The sequence below is a fragment of the Electrophorus electricus genome, chromosome 2, assembly GCF_041902795.1.
Source record: "Electrophorus electricus isolate QZ-2024a chromosome 2, ASM4190279v1, whole genome shotgun sequence".
Lineage (NCBI taxonomy): Eukaryota > Metazoa > Chordata > Actinopteri > Gymnotiformes > Gymnotidae > Electrophorus > Electrophorus electricus.
The window spans coordinates 38,411,273-38,425,202 of NC_137498.1; the positions used below are offsets into that span (position 1 = coordinate 38,411,273).

The window sequence follows — 13,930 nt, forward strand, 5'->3', positions numbered from 1 at the left end:
GCCACCAACCTTGGACTACTGCCCTCTTGTGGATAATATGGTTGTGGATAATATATCTTAAAAACACATTTTTTATGTTATGCAGAGTTGATATGGAATCTATTTCCATAAACATAAATTAATGCATTGACCTATGACTCATGTTAAATTTGATTATTTGCCTAAAAACAACAAAATAGAATGGAAATAGGCCACAACTGCAATTCCTTCAATGTCCACGTGGCTGTAACATAACCCTCCCAATAAAATTATTAACCATTAATTGTAGAACCTATTATTTTAACCTACTGCTATTATATACATGAGTTGGTTCCTGAAACAAAGCTACCAGTGAAAGAGATTTAATGTATCAAAAATATTATATTTCTTCAAAATCAAAATATTGTATCTGGATCTTTGCTGTTATTTGCAGAAACATATTTTTTGTGCACATATTTGCAAAATTTGGTAGGCATAATGCCATGTAATACTTAAGCAAGCATTAACCTATTTAATTAAACAACAGAGACTGTTTGCTCAAAGAAGCAGAGAAAACTTTGTAGCTCCAAGATGAGCTATTGTCACTGAGAACATGAATTATTAGTACAAGTAATCATACTATTGAAACGCTGTTGTTAATTTCTGTGGCTGTGTATGCTGACCACACTTCCTGATACATTACTTACAATTTATGACCCAAAGACAACTTCACAAGACACACACACATTTGAATGAGGTAGCAGTGCGCTTTGTCAGTGTCATCCAAAGCTGGTCCTAACCTGTCAGAGAAGCCCATCTGTAGCGTGCGATGTAGCCAGGCACCCATCCAGCTGCCCTGCTGATAGCAATTCCAGAAGATCAGCAGTTTGTACAAGGTGCTATGAATCCATAACAGACTGCTGGAGATACCTGACTCTCTGTATCAAACACCAAGCTTTCTATTTCAGTCCCCTGGGAGTATGGAAGAAGCTTTTACCTGCCAATCATTAAAATGCTGCATTGAGACTTAATCTAAGTGATGCCTGCAGGCAGAGAGAAAATTAAAAGAAAATGAAATACTTAGGCTGGGGGCTGTCAGCAAAGAGATCACTGGTTTTAAGACAGAATTGTGTGGCTATTTGACTACTTGAACACACGCACACAGTTAGTTTCTTTCAACACGTGTTTGTGGAGTTGCTAAATTAACACAAAGTGCTTAGCAGTCAACCAAAAACTTAAATATGGAAAGGTTTATTTTTATTCAATCTTCACACACACACATAGAATGTACATATTTACATGCTTTCATTTTATAATGAATAATTTCTGTTAGACCCTTTTGGTCTAGCCTTGAGCTTGTGTCACAAATACATAATTCACAGTGCAATATGAACTTTGTGCACCCGTGTCAGCATTCTCAATGTGCTGCATGCATGAGGCAGACATTTGGTTATCCAGCCAACCTCAGTTTATTATTATCCTGCTGCTTTGCCACTGATCTAAGATACAGTACAACTTCTAGCAACCGAGTGGGAGGCAACATCACAGCCTCTGACAGCATGGTTCTACACTTTCAACTGAGCTGGTGTGGGTTCTTCGATGTGGTTTACAGTAGAATAAAAGTAAAAAAACAAAAACAAAAAAAACAAAAAAGAACCTACATACAATCATACAGACTAATCCTGTCCTAATCCACTTCTCTGTTGAAAAACCCAGCTATTGAGTCACGGCACAGCTTACTCACAACTAGACTTCGTTTTGTCAGACTGTTGAAAGCCCTGTGACTTATGAAACTTCATAGGATTCAAGTACGAAAACACTGCACTGACTAACTGGACCAGGAATCTGTCCAGAAAGAATAGAGCACTGGGTCACTGACAATCATTAATCACATTCCAAAATAAAATGGTATTATCTTTTTAAACAGACTCCTATTGTGCAGTGTATACATATGTACTGACTGGATTTAACTAAGATCTTCTATTTTAGACTTCAAAATTGGCAATGTCCATTCTTAATCCAATACTATTAGATGCAGTGCTCAGATAAGGGTTTTGATGTCAGTAAAGACCCAAAAGCTTCAGAGGTCTGACACTGGCCTCTTGTTTCACTCTTCCTCATTCTCTTAGTCCAGCCTTTCCAATCTGTACATTTCTGTACAGCTTGGCACCTTTCTGAGAGTTATGAGGCCAAGCAGTCACCCTGATTATTATCAGTGTATGCCGTGTGCAAAAATGTATATGTCATTTGGAGAGTCCATCAGTCTTTTCTTTAAAATCAGACCACACCCTTCTGGTGCTGCTGCAGTCACTGAGTGATTCAGAGTCTGAATAGAACCATAGTTCAAGGCCAGTGGCCCCCCCGCCCCAGCACTTGGATCACACTTGTCATGTTGATGACAGCCTCCAATTCCCATCTCTACCTAACCTTCATCTTATGCAGTATGATGAAACAGGTTGTTAGCACCAAAATTGCTCTGGCACACGCTGGCCAGGCTTCTCTTCAGAACATGGACAGTAAGGTACTCTGAGTCTAAATTAAAGTAAAAATCCATATGGATATTCAAAACAGGTGTGCTCTACGTGCATACCCTGGGGTGTGGTGGTGTGGTGTTATCAGCAGAATAGCTGCTCATCCACCTCTACTTCGACCTGAGGCACCATCTGCTCAGTTAAGCCCACTTCCTGCTCTGGGCCATCAGCATCCTGTATGCTAGCATGAAACCAGGGGTGGATGAGGATATCAGTTGCACTGAGCCTCTCAGCAGGCTCCCTCCGGAGGAGGCTGCGCAGCAGACAGCGAGCCCGCAGGGACAGCCCCTCGGGCAGGCAGTACGTGCCCCGCCGGATCTTCGAGAAGAGGGCAACAGGGTCTGAGTCGTGGAAGGGGTAGCGCCCCACGAGCATGGTATAGAGCATCACCCCAAGGCTCCAGGCATCTGCCTGCTTCCCCGAGTAGCTGCCTCCGCCGCTCAGAATCTCCGGGCTGACATAGGCAGGGCAGCCGTGAGTGTCTGTCACAGAGTCGTCCTCTCCTGGCAAAATCCGACAGTCCTCCAGACCCTCCAGTTTCACATGGGTCCTAACAGTTAACATCAATATAACATCAATCAGTGGTAGTATGGTAGTGCTGCACATATATTGCTGTAAACTAGACTTACTGTAGATTGACTTACTGTGTGAACAGACTACTAAATTTGGCTTATTATTTGCCACCTGGTCTAATGTATTCTGTGAAACAACTTTGGTGCTTTGGTTGTTAAATGAAAAGATATATCCTGAATCCTATTTGTATTTGTGAGCTGAATTCACTTGCTGTTCCTTTGATCACAAATGGCTTTAAATCATGTCTTTAAATCATGGAAAACACCATGGCACTGACTTTCCTGGAACAGATAGTTCCTCCAGCAAACAGAGCAGAGAGCACTTGCAACCTGAGCATGTGGAGGGCAAAGCCTTGTATAATTACGGCCTTGTTTTAAAGCAAGGAATGCACAACTGTTTCCATAGCACCCACACAGCCCCCCCCCCCCCCCCCAACACACACAAACACACACAAACACACACACACACACACACACAAACACACAAAAAGCAAATCTCTTCATCTCTTCTACTCTCACGCTAATATCAACACTTAGCTATGTTCAGGCCTCTTTCAAACGGGAGACAATCCTCTAGCTGGAGCGCATTCCCACTGATGGTGGCTGGGGTTGGTGAGTGCATGTGCACATGCAGGAGCGGGTAAGCATGCGTGTGTGTGCACCCAGACAGACCTTCTACCCATAGCCCCTTCAGAGAAAGCTGAGCTTCTGAGCAGCGTATTGTGTTTCCTCACTAGCTGTCAGGTTCGCAGTCGCGGGGTTTGTGGATGACACAACAGCATAGCACCAGAGAGGTGGAGAGAGTGAGTCATAGCTCTGTGTGTGTCTGTATGTGTGTGTGAGAAAGAGTATAGGAGAGAACTAACTGTACAGAATTAACACTGCTCTGTCCTCAGTGTACTCACTGCAGCTAGGTTCACACATTTTAGCATCCGCCAGCGTTCAATTACTCTAAAACTTCACTGGCCTCATCAGTGATGCATGAACAGACTCTTCCTGGGCAGCCCCTCACAAAATTGCTTTGTGCACTTATGTGTTTCTATGTGTGTGTGTGTGTGTGTGTGTGTGTGTGTATGACTATGTGTGTTGCGTGTGTATATGAGGTCATGCCCTATCTATGTTATCATTGTTTAATCTTTCTTACCCATTACTTATCACTTATTATGTCATTACTTTTTGCTAAGCCATTTGATGTATGAACATCACATTTCTGGCACAGGAAACACACAAAAGCATTGTTTCTTAACCATATTTCACATTGGTGTGTATTATTTTGCGTTTTCGTGTCTTTTGTGCATTAATCTTTGTGCTGCTACATTGCTATTCTTTGCATGCTAATAGTCAGCAAAGTAAAAACAGGAGACACCATCATGACTTTATCTCTCTCTGTGCCTGAATGTCTACATGCCCAGGTTATGACATCGTCTGGGTTGGACAGGTCTGGCAAGTGCAGCTGGCAGTGACATGGGTGCAGGAAGAGCAGCCCCTCCCTCCGCTAGCGGTCAGAAGGGCCACAGGTCGATGATCCTGAGCGGTGGGTACTGGCCCCTCCCCCCACCCCTGCGCAGTGCTCTGAGTCATCCTGCTGTGGCCGTACCACGGCGAGAGCTCAGCTGGCCTCACGTTCATGCCTGTTCTCATCTGTTCACTCTCTGAGACACACTGGCCAAAGGCCACACTTGAAAAGGCTTCTCCAGAAATGATAAGTGGGTCATATCCTGAGCTGATGCACAGACTGCTGTGAGACTAAGGCTTGCCATGATGACAGCAGGTGTAGAAGATAGTGCAGAATAAGTATATTTATACACTATTGGAAGATTGAAGCACATTAGAGCGCTGATTACAACTGATTATTGGAAAATAACACTCGAATGTACCATTTCTGGAGTATTTTGCATATAGAGCTACAGTTTTGAACATTCACATTTTCTAATGAAACAAACATTGACTGAACCACAGTTCTGATTTACTGTGTGCTTCCTCTTCTGGAGAAACATGAGTAAGCAATGCTGTAGGTTACATTTGTTGAGGCGATCTGCAGAAGTAGCAACAGCCACCTGTGGCATTCTACAAAGGCTAAAGGAAGTGAAAGCTGAACAAAACTAGAAGTGACACTCTTCTCTGATAACGCTACTGGAGTCGATAGCACTTCATCTACCCACCTTCATCCCACCTGCCCCTGCACCTAACGCGCGCGCACACACACACACACACACACACACACACACACACACACACACACAAGTACAGACACACACATTGCTTTTACAATCACGGCCAACCTCACCTCTTCTCATCTGAGAAAACAAACTTGCGAAGTTTGAGGTCTCCCAGCACGATGCCAGCCTGGTGGCAGTGGGCGACAGCTGAAGCTGCCTGGTAGAAAAGCTTGGCAGCCTGGTGCTCAGGCACATGCTTGCAGCGCTTCACAAAGGTGTGCATGTCACCATAGTCCCTCTCCTGGAACACATAGGCCATGTGCTCCCCAAGGACAATGTCTCTGATTTGGGCAATGTTCCTGTGCTTCAGTAGCATACTGTAAGCCCTGATCTTCTCTTGGTATTGCCCCATGTCAAACACCTGTAGGTACAATATACCATTGTATTGACTAAAGTAAACAGAAACACCACACATTAGAAAAAAACAACAAACCAAAATATATTATTTCATTTTGTGAAAGATTACTTTTAAAGGGAAACGATTATGGGTGTTAAGTTGAATGGTAAATTAACAGAGTTAATTCTGCTCAAAACGATTAATTTAACGAAGGCAAGGAAACTGATTAAAAATGTTGATAATATCTGCACTGTCAGACGGAAAACCCCAGCTGTTAAACCGAGACTGAGATTCATTGGTTTTAACCCCGCTCATCAGTAGAAGGGATAAATGACTGACCTCTAAAGCCTACGCTGGGTTTAATCGCTGGGCTTACATTCCGTTTATCGTTTCGTAAATGCAAGGTTGCGCTACAACAACCCAATTATCCGACGTTCTGTTTATAACGTCTGTTATGATTTACCTAAAATGTTTTTATTTACGTCGTCGTCTCCGCAGCTGACGCAAATGCAAATAACTACTCATCAGCCAGAATTTGCTGCAACCTACAGAAGTTGAACGGACATTTTACTTGTTTGCTAAAACACCGAAAAAATTAGATCAGGAAAATGTTAACATTTTGTTAGAATGCCATATAATAACTAATGAATCATTTTCTTGCAATAGCCTAATAGTTGGCTTGGAAAAACCCCGGCGAAGTCCAGCGCGCGTTAGTGGAGTACCGACTAAAAACGACCCATCGAAAAAGGTCGCTTACCTTGCATACCAATTCCTCTCCGTTGTCGATGTCCCAAGCGCTGTGCACTCCTACCCTGTCCACCAACGGCAAAAGTAAGAACTGTCCGATGCGAGCTGGACCCTGGTGGGCTGAGGTTGCGCTTAGCGGGGTTCCGCTCACTGGAGATCCCGGCGAGGTACCTAAGAGACCCGCGTCACCCGAGGATTCGCTGATCCTTGGACATTTTGCCACTGGTTCTTCGTTGTCGAAACGTTTGTGTCCGTACCTTCCCGTGCGAATGCATGCTACGGGACTGCTTCGATGCACAATCATTCTGAAGAACGCGCTTCACTCCAAAAAGTATTTCACTGGTGGCCCGTTTCAGATTAATTTTAGTGACTTTATATAATCATATTCCTCCTGTTACTTCGCTTGTGGTCATTTTCCGATGCGCTGCAAGCGGTTACTTGGTAGCTGAAACTGCAAATTTTCGGGGAGGGGGAGAAGTATTTGCAACGAGCTCAGCCATTTACTGTATCCATTATTTGTCAGACTATGTGACGTCCTTTGATGTTTTGAGTGAGTCGATGACTGACTTCGCCGTTGGACAGTGTTCAATATTGCACAGCGCAACAGTGGATTCCGTGCTGGCAGCTGTGTTGTGGGAACGCGCTCTACGGTACGTGAGATATTCCCAGCGTGGTAGTGACCCCGAGTGAAAGGCTGTCTAGCAAAACTACGATGCTATTTCCTAAGCTATGATTTCAAGCACGACGCAGCTGGAACTCCGCCCGGTTCAGCCTCTCCGGTGACACATTGCACAGCCTCGATTGAGTAATCAGCACACGCCACACATAGTCGATTCGTGCTGAATGTTAAAATGCAATTTCGGTTTGATAACTTTTTGGGGAGAATTGTCAGAAACGGATTAGTACTAAATACTGTGAAAGCCATTTGCTTGTGCTTTGCGTATTAATATATATAGCTTGTTTCACGTTCCTAATTGCCAACCTGTGCACACCGCTTCTTTTGTATTCATGGAAACGCGTATCGCTGTAAGACAATGATTAACCTGGTTTAATTTGCAATGCACCTCTTGTTTTTCCTCTTCATTACCTACCGCTTTCATATTTTGCAAACGTTTTCCAAGTATTTTCCTTTCTACTTACCATTACATCTACTGTTTTAAAGAGACATCGCAGGCGGCGTACACTTTAAATGAATGTTTTCGCTGTAAATGTTTGTTAATGTGTGAATGACTCATCGACGTGAAGGGAAAGGCTGGGGAGTGGTGAAGGCCTTTAGGCCAAGCGGTAAACACGGTTAAGATGCTTCTCTTTAAATGATCAAATGGCTTAAATGAGACACGGAGAAAAAGAGATACAAAGAGAGAGAGAGAGAGAGAAACACTAACAAGTAACAAACAACTCTAATAAAACTTGAACAGAAATGGTCTGATGTCCCATACAGCTCACACTTGACTGAGGTGGGCTGTAGCAGACCATTTCTGTTCAAGGCTGTGCTTGTGTTCACATGAGAATTTGATAAAACATTATCCAGGTCTTCTGAGTGTTGTAGAAATTTCTCTCTATTTCTCAATTCTCCATTTCACTAGCTAACTGAAATCACTGGCTCATTGAACATGTAGCTCTTGCCTAGGTCTGATTTATATTTATATGTATTTACCTTCAGGACAGTTCCCCAGGGAACTATATGGGATGTGAAGGTTGATTTATACCATAAAGTTCAATAGAATCTTATTTGTAATAATGTTGGTAATGCAGACTCACCTTACTGCCCACTGCAGCACTGTAAAGAAACCACTATATCCAGTTCCACAAGGAAGCTGTTAACAGGTGCAATCGAGAGTAGTGACACATGCAGTAATAACAATAGCAACAATTAACTATTTATTCATCTTTAAAGTTTGTTGAAATTACTGTCATGACAGGAATACCTTTGTAATAATTATGCCATGCACTACAAAAGAAAGGAAGCAGACATTTAAAGCTGTAACATGCAGTCATTACTGCCCACCTTCCCTGAACACTTAACTGCGGTCTGAAGTGCCCAGTGGAGATTATGCACTGGGCTCTAATATGGTGGGAGCATTGGTGTGAAACACTAGTGTATTTTTAGAAGCCATGTTTTCTTCATCAGCTTTTGCTTCTTATAGATGACTCAATATTAGATATGTACATTGGTCATGCAGTAATGCAGGTGCAGAACAGGTTTTTCTGTTTTTTCTTGTTCCCGTGTTTACATGGGAAATGTCATTTTCCTCTTTGTTGTGGTATAAACTGTTACTGGGAAAAGGGTTTAGGATGGGGGGCTCTTCAAGGCCCTTTTCCAGCATAATCTCACAGTCAGCAGTATAGACAGTGAACTGATCATGCTGCAGTGAGCAGCTAGGGAAGAGAACAGGGGAGCAGGTGTAAGTTTCTACAGACAAAGTACAACAAAGGTCGATCACAGTGTGTACACTGAGTCTATGACTAATACTGTAAAAAGCACACAGGCAGATCCATCCTTTGGGCATTATTGACAGAGGCAATAAATAAATAGGTAAGTAATCGGAATATTGATAGTTCCTCACCTCATCACGTGGAATGACATGCAGGCATTGACTTGGGGTAGAATAACCCACTAATACTATCACAGAGAAGCAAACAAAAGGGCTTTGATTATATAAATGTGTCGTCAACTTTGTTTTTATTATAGTGGTATAGATTGCCATAGTCAGCCATATGTCTCTGAAATTCAAAACAAAACTCTGGGAAGAGCCGGAGCTTGTGGGCTCTTAGCTACAGCTGCCATATCCTTACCCATGACAATTATACCATGAGAAGATGGTACAGAAACTGAAACATACCACAGGTATCATTCCTGAACCTGGGGTGGTGGGCTTCTTCTGAAGTGCCAGAGAGCATTATCTGCCAGCTGTAGTCCAGCACAATCAGATTGAGACTGCAGTGCTGTACTCTAGCTGCAAGCCATCCTTGTGTCCTCCAATACCCAGGTTCACTTACAGGTGTTTACAGTGTGCTTTCTGGAGTTTAGCCAAGATAGAAGCATCTACTTACAAGTCAACAAAAGACATTCAGATCTCCATGGCTAAAACAAAAATAATTCACACTGACAGTAGGTGTGGTTTACACTCAATAATGTAAAATTTATTAAAAAATCAGGCCAAAAGCAGGAGTTTGTAATCTTGAAAGATGTCCACTCTTAATATACTGGAAATGGAGGTTGATGTGGTGGCTGGGGCAGCTAGGTACACCACACAGATGCCAGTCTCCCACTGTACTAATAAAGTCACAGTCATTAAGCAAGGCAGACTTCTACACCTCACCAGCCTGGTCGTGTGACGCCAGCAGAGAGGTTTGGAATGTGGAACTGCTCTTAGATTGTCATCTGTTTCCTTAGTGAGAGGTCAAACAGTGAGCTCATGTGGTCATAAAGACTGCATACATTCCTTCTAGTAAGTATCTAAGATAATTGGTTTCTTTGCATATGTCTGAACAAAGGGGAAATAACTCTTTATATGCAATGGTTTTTTTTCCGCTCAACACTAGCACATCACATTGTTGCTTCACTCTGAGGTCCTCTGTGTATAATCAAGGTAATACCTTTCTCAAAGAAGCATGCTTAATGTTATTTGTCAGCAATACATTGGCATGACACTGTCCAAAACTTTGACATGAGTCAACTGGTCTGAAATTATAAGAGAGAAAGAAGGAGTTTAGCTATTTAAAATGCAATTAATTGTCGAACAGCTATATTAAAGGATTTTAATGGCATTATATTGCTGTGGTACGGAGTGGATTTTAACTCATCTAATCCATTAATAAAATAGGCGATTATTTAACCCACAACGTTTTTCATAAAGAAAGAAATAAGATGAATGGAAAAATGAGAGAAAGATGTTCATTGATAAGTTACCAGTAGGTCAAAACATGCCATTCAAATGACTGCTGTCAAGAGATTAATCAGAATTTTAGAGAAGACCATCTGTTTAATTTTTTCTGCAGTGAATTTTTTTCTGCAGTTCTCACCAGAGCATCATGTACTAGAGCCATGCATCACTTCTAAAGTAGAGTACGTTCAGCACTCCAAATGCTCAGCTTGAATCAGAAGATGTGACAAAGTCAGCCCATGCTATGTGTTGCACAACTGTTCCTTTTCCTACATAAGTGTACTGCTAGATGCTGAGCAGTATTTTAGTGGTTGATTTGTGTTTTTGGCAGAATAGCTGAGGTGAGCTTTAAACGGAAGGTGTTATGTTAGCATGTAGGTGGAGGTAATTAAGAGAAGAAGAAACATGCATTATTAATGGTAATGGGCTATAATAATAGGCTGCAGCGTGATCTGTCATGGTCACTACCTCGGGTCCTTAGCATGTTGATGTGCACACTTTGAGTAATTAGGAGTACTCAGGCTTGGCTCAGTCACGATGCTGTCAAACAGGACACTGGGGTATAGTTGAAAAACACTGCGTAATACTGACCCTGATTGTTTTGTCTATGACACAGGTGTGATGATGTGTCTAGTTAGACCATAAACACAAAATGACTGGGAAAGCATTTAGGCTTATCTTGATGACACCCAAAACAAATGTATTATGTAAATACCCTTTGTGATTGCAACATGTTCATATAGCAAGCATATCCTACTGTGGGAAAACAATGTGAAACTGAGAGTGTGAAACAAGCAACCAATCTTTAAAGGTTCTGAACAAGCCAGGGCAAATAAGAACATGGCCCTATATGGACACTTAGACTCTATAGATGCCTTAACCCTCCAAAGAGCGGAAAAGCAAAACAGTCTGACAAGATCTGCTGTTCTCTCCAAAGGAGAACTGGCAACCTCACAGGTCTATTGGACAAACTGTACCTGAAGGAAGGGGGGGGGGGAATGAAGCCCATTAGGAGAGTCCCTAACTGTCAATCATGTATGTTACATCACTGCACAAAATAAACCTCTCAGGCATTGGTATAATGTCTAAACAGGCCAACATAGTGTAGTGTTACTGGTAGACAAGGACTTGTTCAAAAACTTGCATGAAACAGCACTGGCCAAGAGTTATTACATACATTGAGTGTTTCTTTTCACAGCAGGATTTTGTAACTAAAGGAGACAGAGCAGTGTGCGTGTGGTTTGCTAGGTCATTCTGGGTTGGAGAGTTGATTCAGAAGATGTTGCTCAGGCTTTGTCTTCTTGTGCATATTGTTCCCACCTCACAGAACAGCTCTTAATACAAGCCAGATGCCATTGGAACAGAGTCAAAGGAGGAAAATTATCTTCTCAGTTTTCAGGAGTAAATATTTTCACCATTTGGAAGGTTACTGGAAACAGCCGGAGTTGGTTGAGGAGGAGAGACATTCTACTGCTGCTTTTCTCACATTTGCCTGGCAAGGAGTAAAAAAAGAAGGCAATATAACACACCAGCTTCTGCAATACTCATGGTGAAAGAATGAAACCAGAGTAAAGGACCACCAAGTTTGTCTTTTGGATCTGCCAAAGTAAGATACACCTTTTAGATAATGACCAGGTGGTGTTAAGCGAAGGTTTATAGACGTTTGTTTTAACATGTTTTGTTGAAAGCTCTGGTGTATTGATTTCATAGCATTGTACTAAAGAGGGAGCCAAAAGAACAGAATGCCTCTATAGTACCTGATGACACACTGCTCATGGAACCATCTCTTTGTTTAGATGACTTTTGCCAAACACTACATCTGTAGTCTATAGCTAGTATTCAGGTTCTGAAACAGAAAACAGGTACTAACAGTTCTTGGCCTGTGAAGGGAATTGACATCAGGGGCTTACTGTTTCTACTCATCTTCACACAGACAGACTTCAGAGGTTCAATAGCCCAACAGCTAACAGACCTGATTCCCTCCAGATGTCCTGTTATATCCTGTCCTGGCCAAACAAACCCTCAGAGAATGGGCAGAAGGACACAGAGCAGAGCAGCATGCTCTTTTTCAAGTTCTTCTTCATCTCCTATAGTACTAGTGCCAGCTGGATTCTAACTCATCTGTGTTCCTGCATGGGCACTGTCTGATGGCGACTATGCTCAAATATAGCGCTGTTTCGGCACTCAGTATTCTATGCCTTGTGATGACATGGTGCTTAACCTTGAAAAGTCTCCAGAAATCAGGTTGACATGTTGGGAAATTGCACTGTAATGACTGAAAGTGAGGCCTGCCTAAACTGAGGGATAAACAAGTGTGATGGAGAAGGTTCTGCTGGTTGGACATCTACTCTGTGAGTTACAGAAGGTTGAAGCTGAGGCTCTTTTAAATGCAAGTACTGAAAGTTTATGCCAAATGATCATTTGTTTGTATTTTGTTTTACTGGAAATTAAAATCTTCAGCATTGTTTAAATTGTACAAAGCCACAAAAGTAATATAATAAATATATGCCCAAGGTTTGTATGCTGATGATGAGAGGTTCATTATGACTCATAATTTATGGCCATGGGGAAATTTCCCATGTTTAAAGAAAGGGGCTCAGATGGACAATATGGTCATAACAATAACTCATGGCTTGTTGATTTGTGAACACAGTGTACATTGCATACTCTGGCTCCACCTTAACAAACTGTACATTTGCATAGGTAAGTCAGTGTACAGTGGAAAATGAGGGAAAGCACACAGGGTGCAATTGCATTACACTTTTACCAGAGATACACAGCATAATATACACCAAAATAATTGAGATCTCTTATTTTTTATTTTTAACTTAAAATCAAGCTGATAAACACACACAAAAAATGTTATATGGACTTTTATTCTTTTTTGCTCATCTTTACCACCAATATTTGTGGACAGAAGTGTATGTATGTATGAAAAGAACAAAGAACCCCCCACCCTGGAGGATAGCACTTCAGAATACATCACATTAGGTTCATCCTGTACTCAAGGGCAAATGGAAGGAAATAAGGGTCTAATAATGTCTAGAAGTGACAATTGGTTGCTATGTAATTTCAGTCATAAATACATACCACTCTTTTTCAGTATCATTCTTACACATGCAATTCTCACGTACTCTTGTCTAGAGGTAATTACCTACCACTATAAAAATAAAAAGATAATTGTGAGTATGGGGAAACTCATGTCTCCATAAAAGTGAAAGGTTTACCATCTGTCAACAGCACTTTTATTTGCTTTAAAAATGTTTAAGCGTCTGTGTGGTTTTTTTTTTTTTAGTTTGGAGCTGAACATGTATATGAATGAAATACAGCCTGTTTTAACCTGACATGCTCATTAAGAGGATGCATTCCTCTTCACCCACAAACTGTTGAGTCTGATGCACTCATCACATAGAGCAGCTAAAAGAACATTTTTACATTACATTTTGCAGCTTCTCAAAGGCTGTTCTGTTTGATCTTTCACCAACTTGCGTCTTGGTCACAAGACATGCACAAATGGCAGCATGACTCAGATGGCAAATGAGCATAGACCAATTCTCATCCTAAATGGACCCCTTTTATTTGCCTCAGCAAGCAGCCAAAGCATTATTTCTCAGACTCTTTACTTTAAATAAGCTTGCATGATGTGTTTGTGTCTGATATTGTGCACTTTGACTTCAGA

At 41.7% G+C, this 13,930-nt stretch overlaps 1 protein-coding gene and 1 long non-coding RNA gene across 4 annotated transcripts; one reads left to right on the forward strand and one right to left on the reverse strand.

Annotated features, from left to right (window-relative positions):
• Positions 1-1,193: 1,193 nt before the first annotated feature.
• Positions 1,194-7,133, reverse strand: trib1 (tribbles pseudokinase 1). 3 transcript variants are annotated; one of them, XM_081702786.1, is made up of 3 exons: positions 6,384-7,133; positions 5,349-5,641; positions 1,194-3,039 (listed from the first exon to the last, which is right to left on the reverse strand). In XM_081702786.1, exons 1-3 carry the CDS (start codon positions 6,666-6,668, stop codon positions 2,574-2,576), a joined length of 1,044 nt encoding a protein of 347 aa, XP_081558912.1. In that variant the 5' UTR covers positions 6,669-7,133; the 3' UTR covers positions 1,194-2,573. The 3 variants fall into 3 exon arrangements, with proteins under 3 accessions (XP_081558912.1, XP_026857529.2, XP_026857530.1); XM_027001728.3 differs by having other exon boundaries at positions 6,375-7,127; XM_027001729.3 differs by lacking the exon at positions 6,384-7,133 and adding an exon at positions 5,957-6,356.
• A 4,174-nt stretch (positions 7,134-11,307) lies between these two features.
• LOC145660386 (uncharacterized) lies at positions 11,308-13,412 on the forward strand. The gene is made up of 2 exons (XR_014126721.1): positions 11,308-11,857; positions 12,185-13,412. It is a non-coding gene; the product is annotated as an uncharacterized LOC145660386 (long non-coding RNA).
• Positions 13,413-13,930: the final 518 nt, after the last annotated feature.

Excerpts from the sequence above, each read along its gene's own strand:
- trib1 (XM_027001728.3), bottom strand. The coding sequence starts at position 6,668 with ATGATTGTGCATCGAAGCAGTCCCGTAGCATGCATTCGCACGGGAAGG. Across the intron at positions 5,642-6,374 it reads GAGAGGAATTGGTATGCAAG|GTGTTTGACATGGGGCAATA; the intron begins GTAAGCGACCTT and ends TTGTACCTACAG. Across the intron at positions 3,040-5,348 it reads GTTTTCTCAGATGAGAAGAG|GACCCATGTGAAACTGGAGG; the intron begins GTGAGGTTGGCC and ends GTTAACTGTTAG.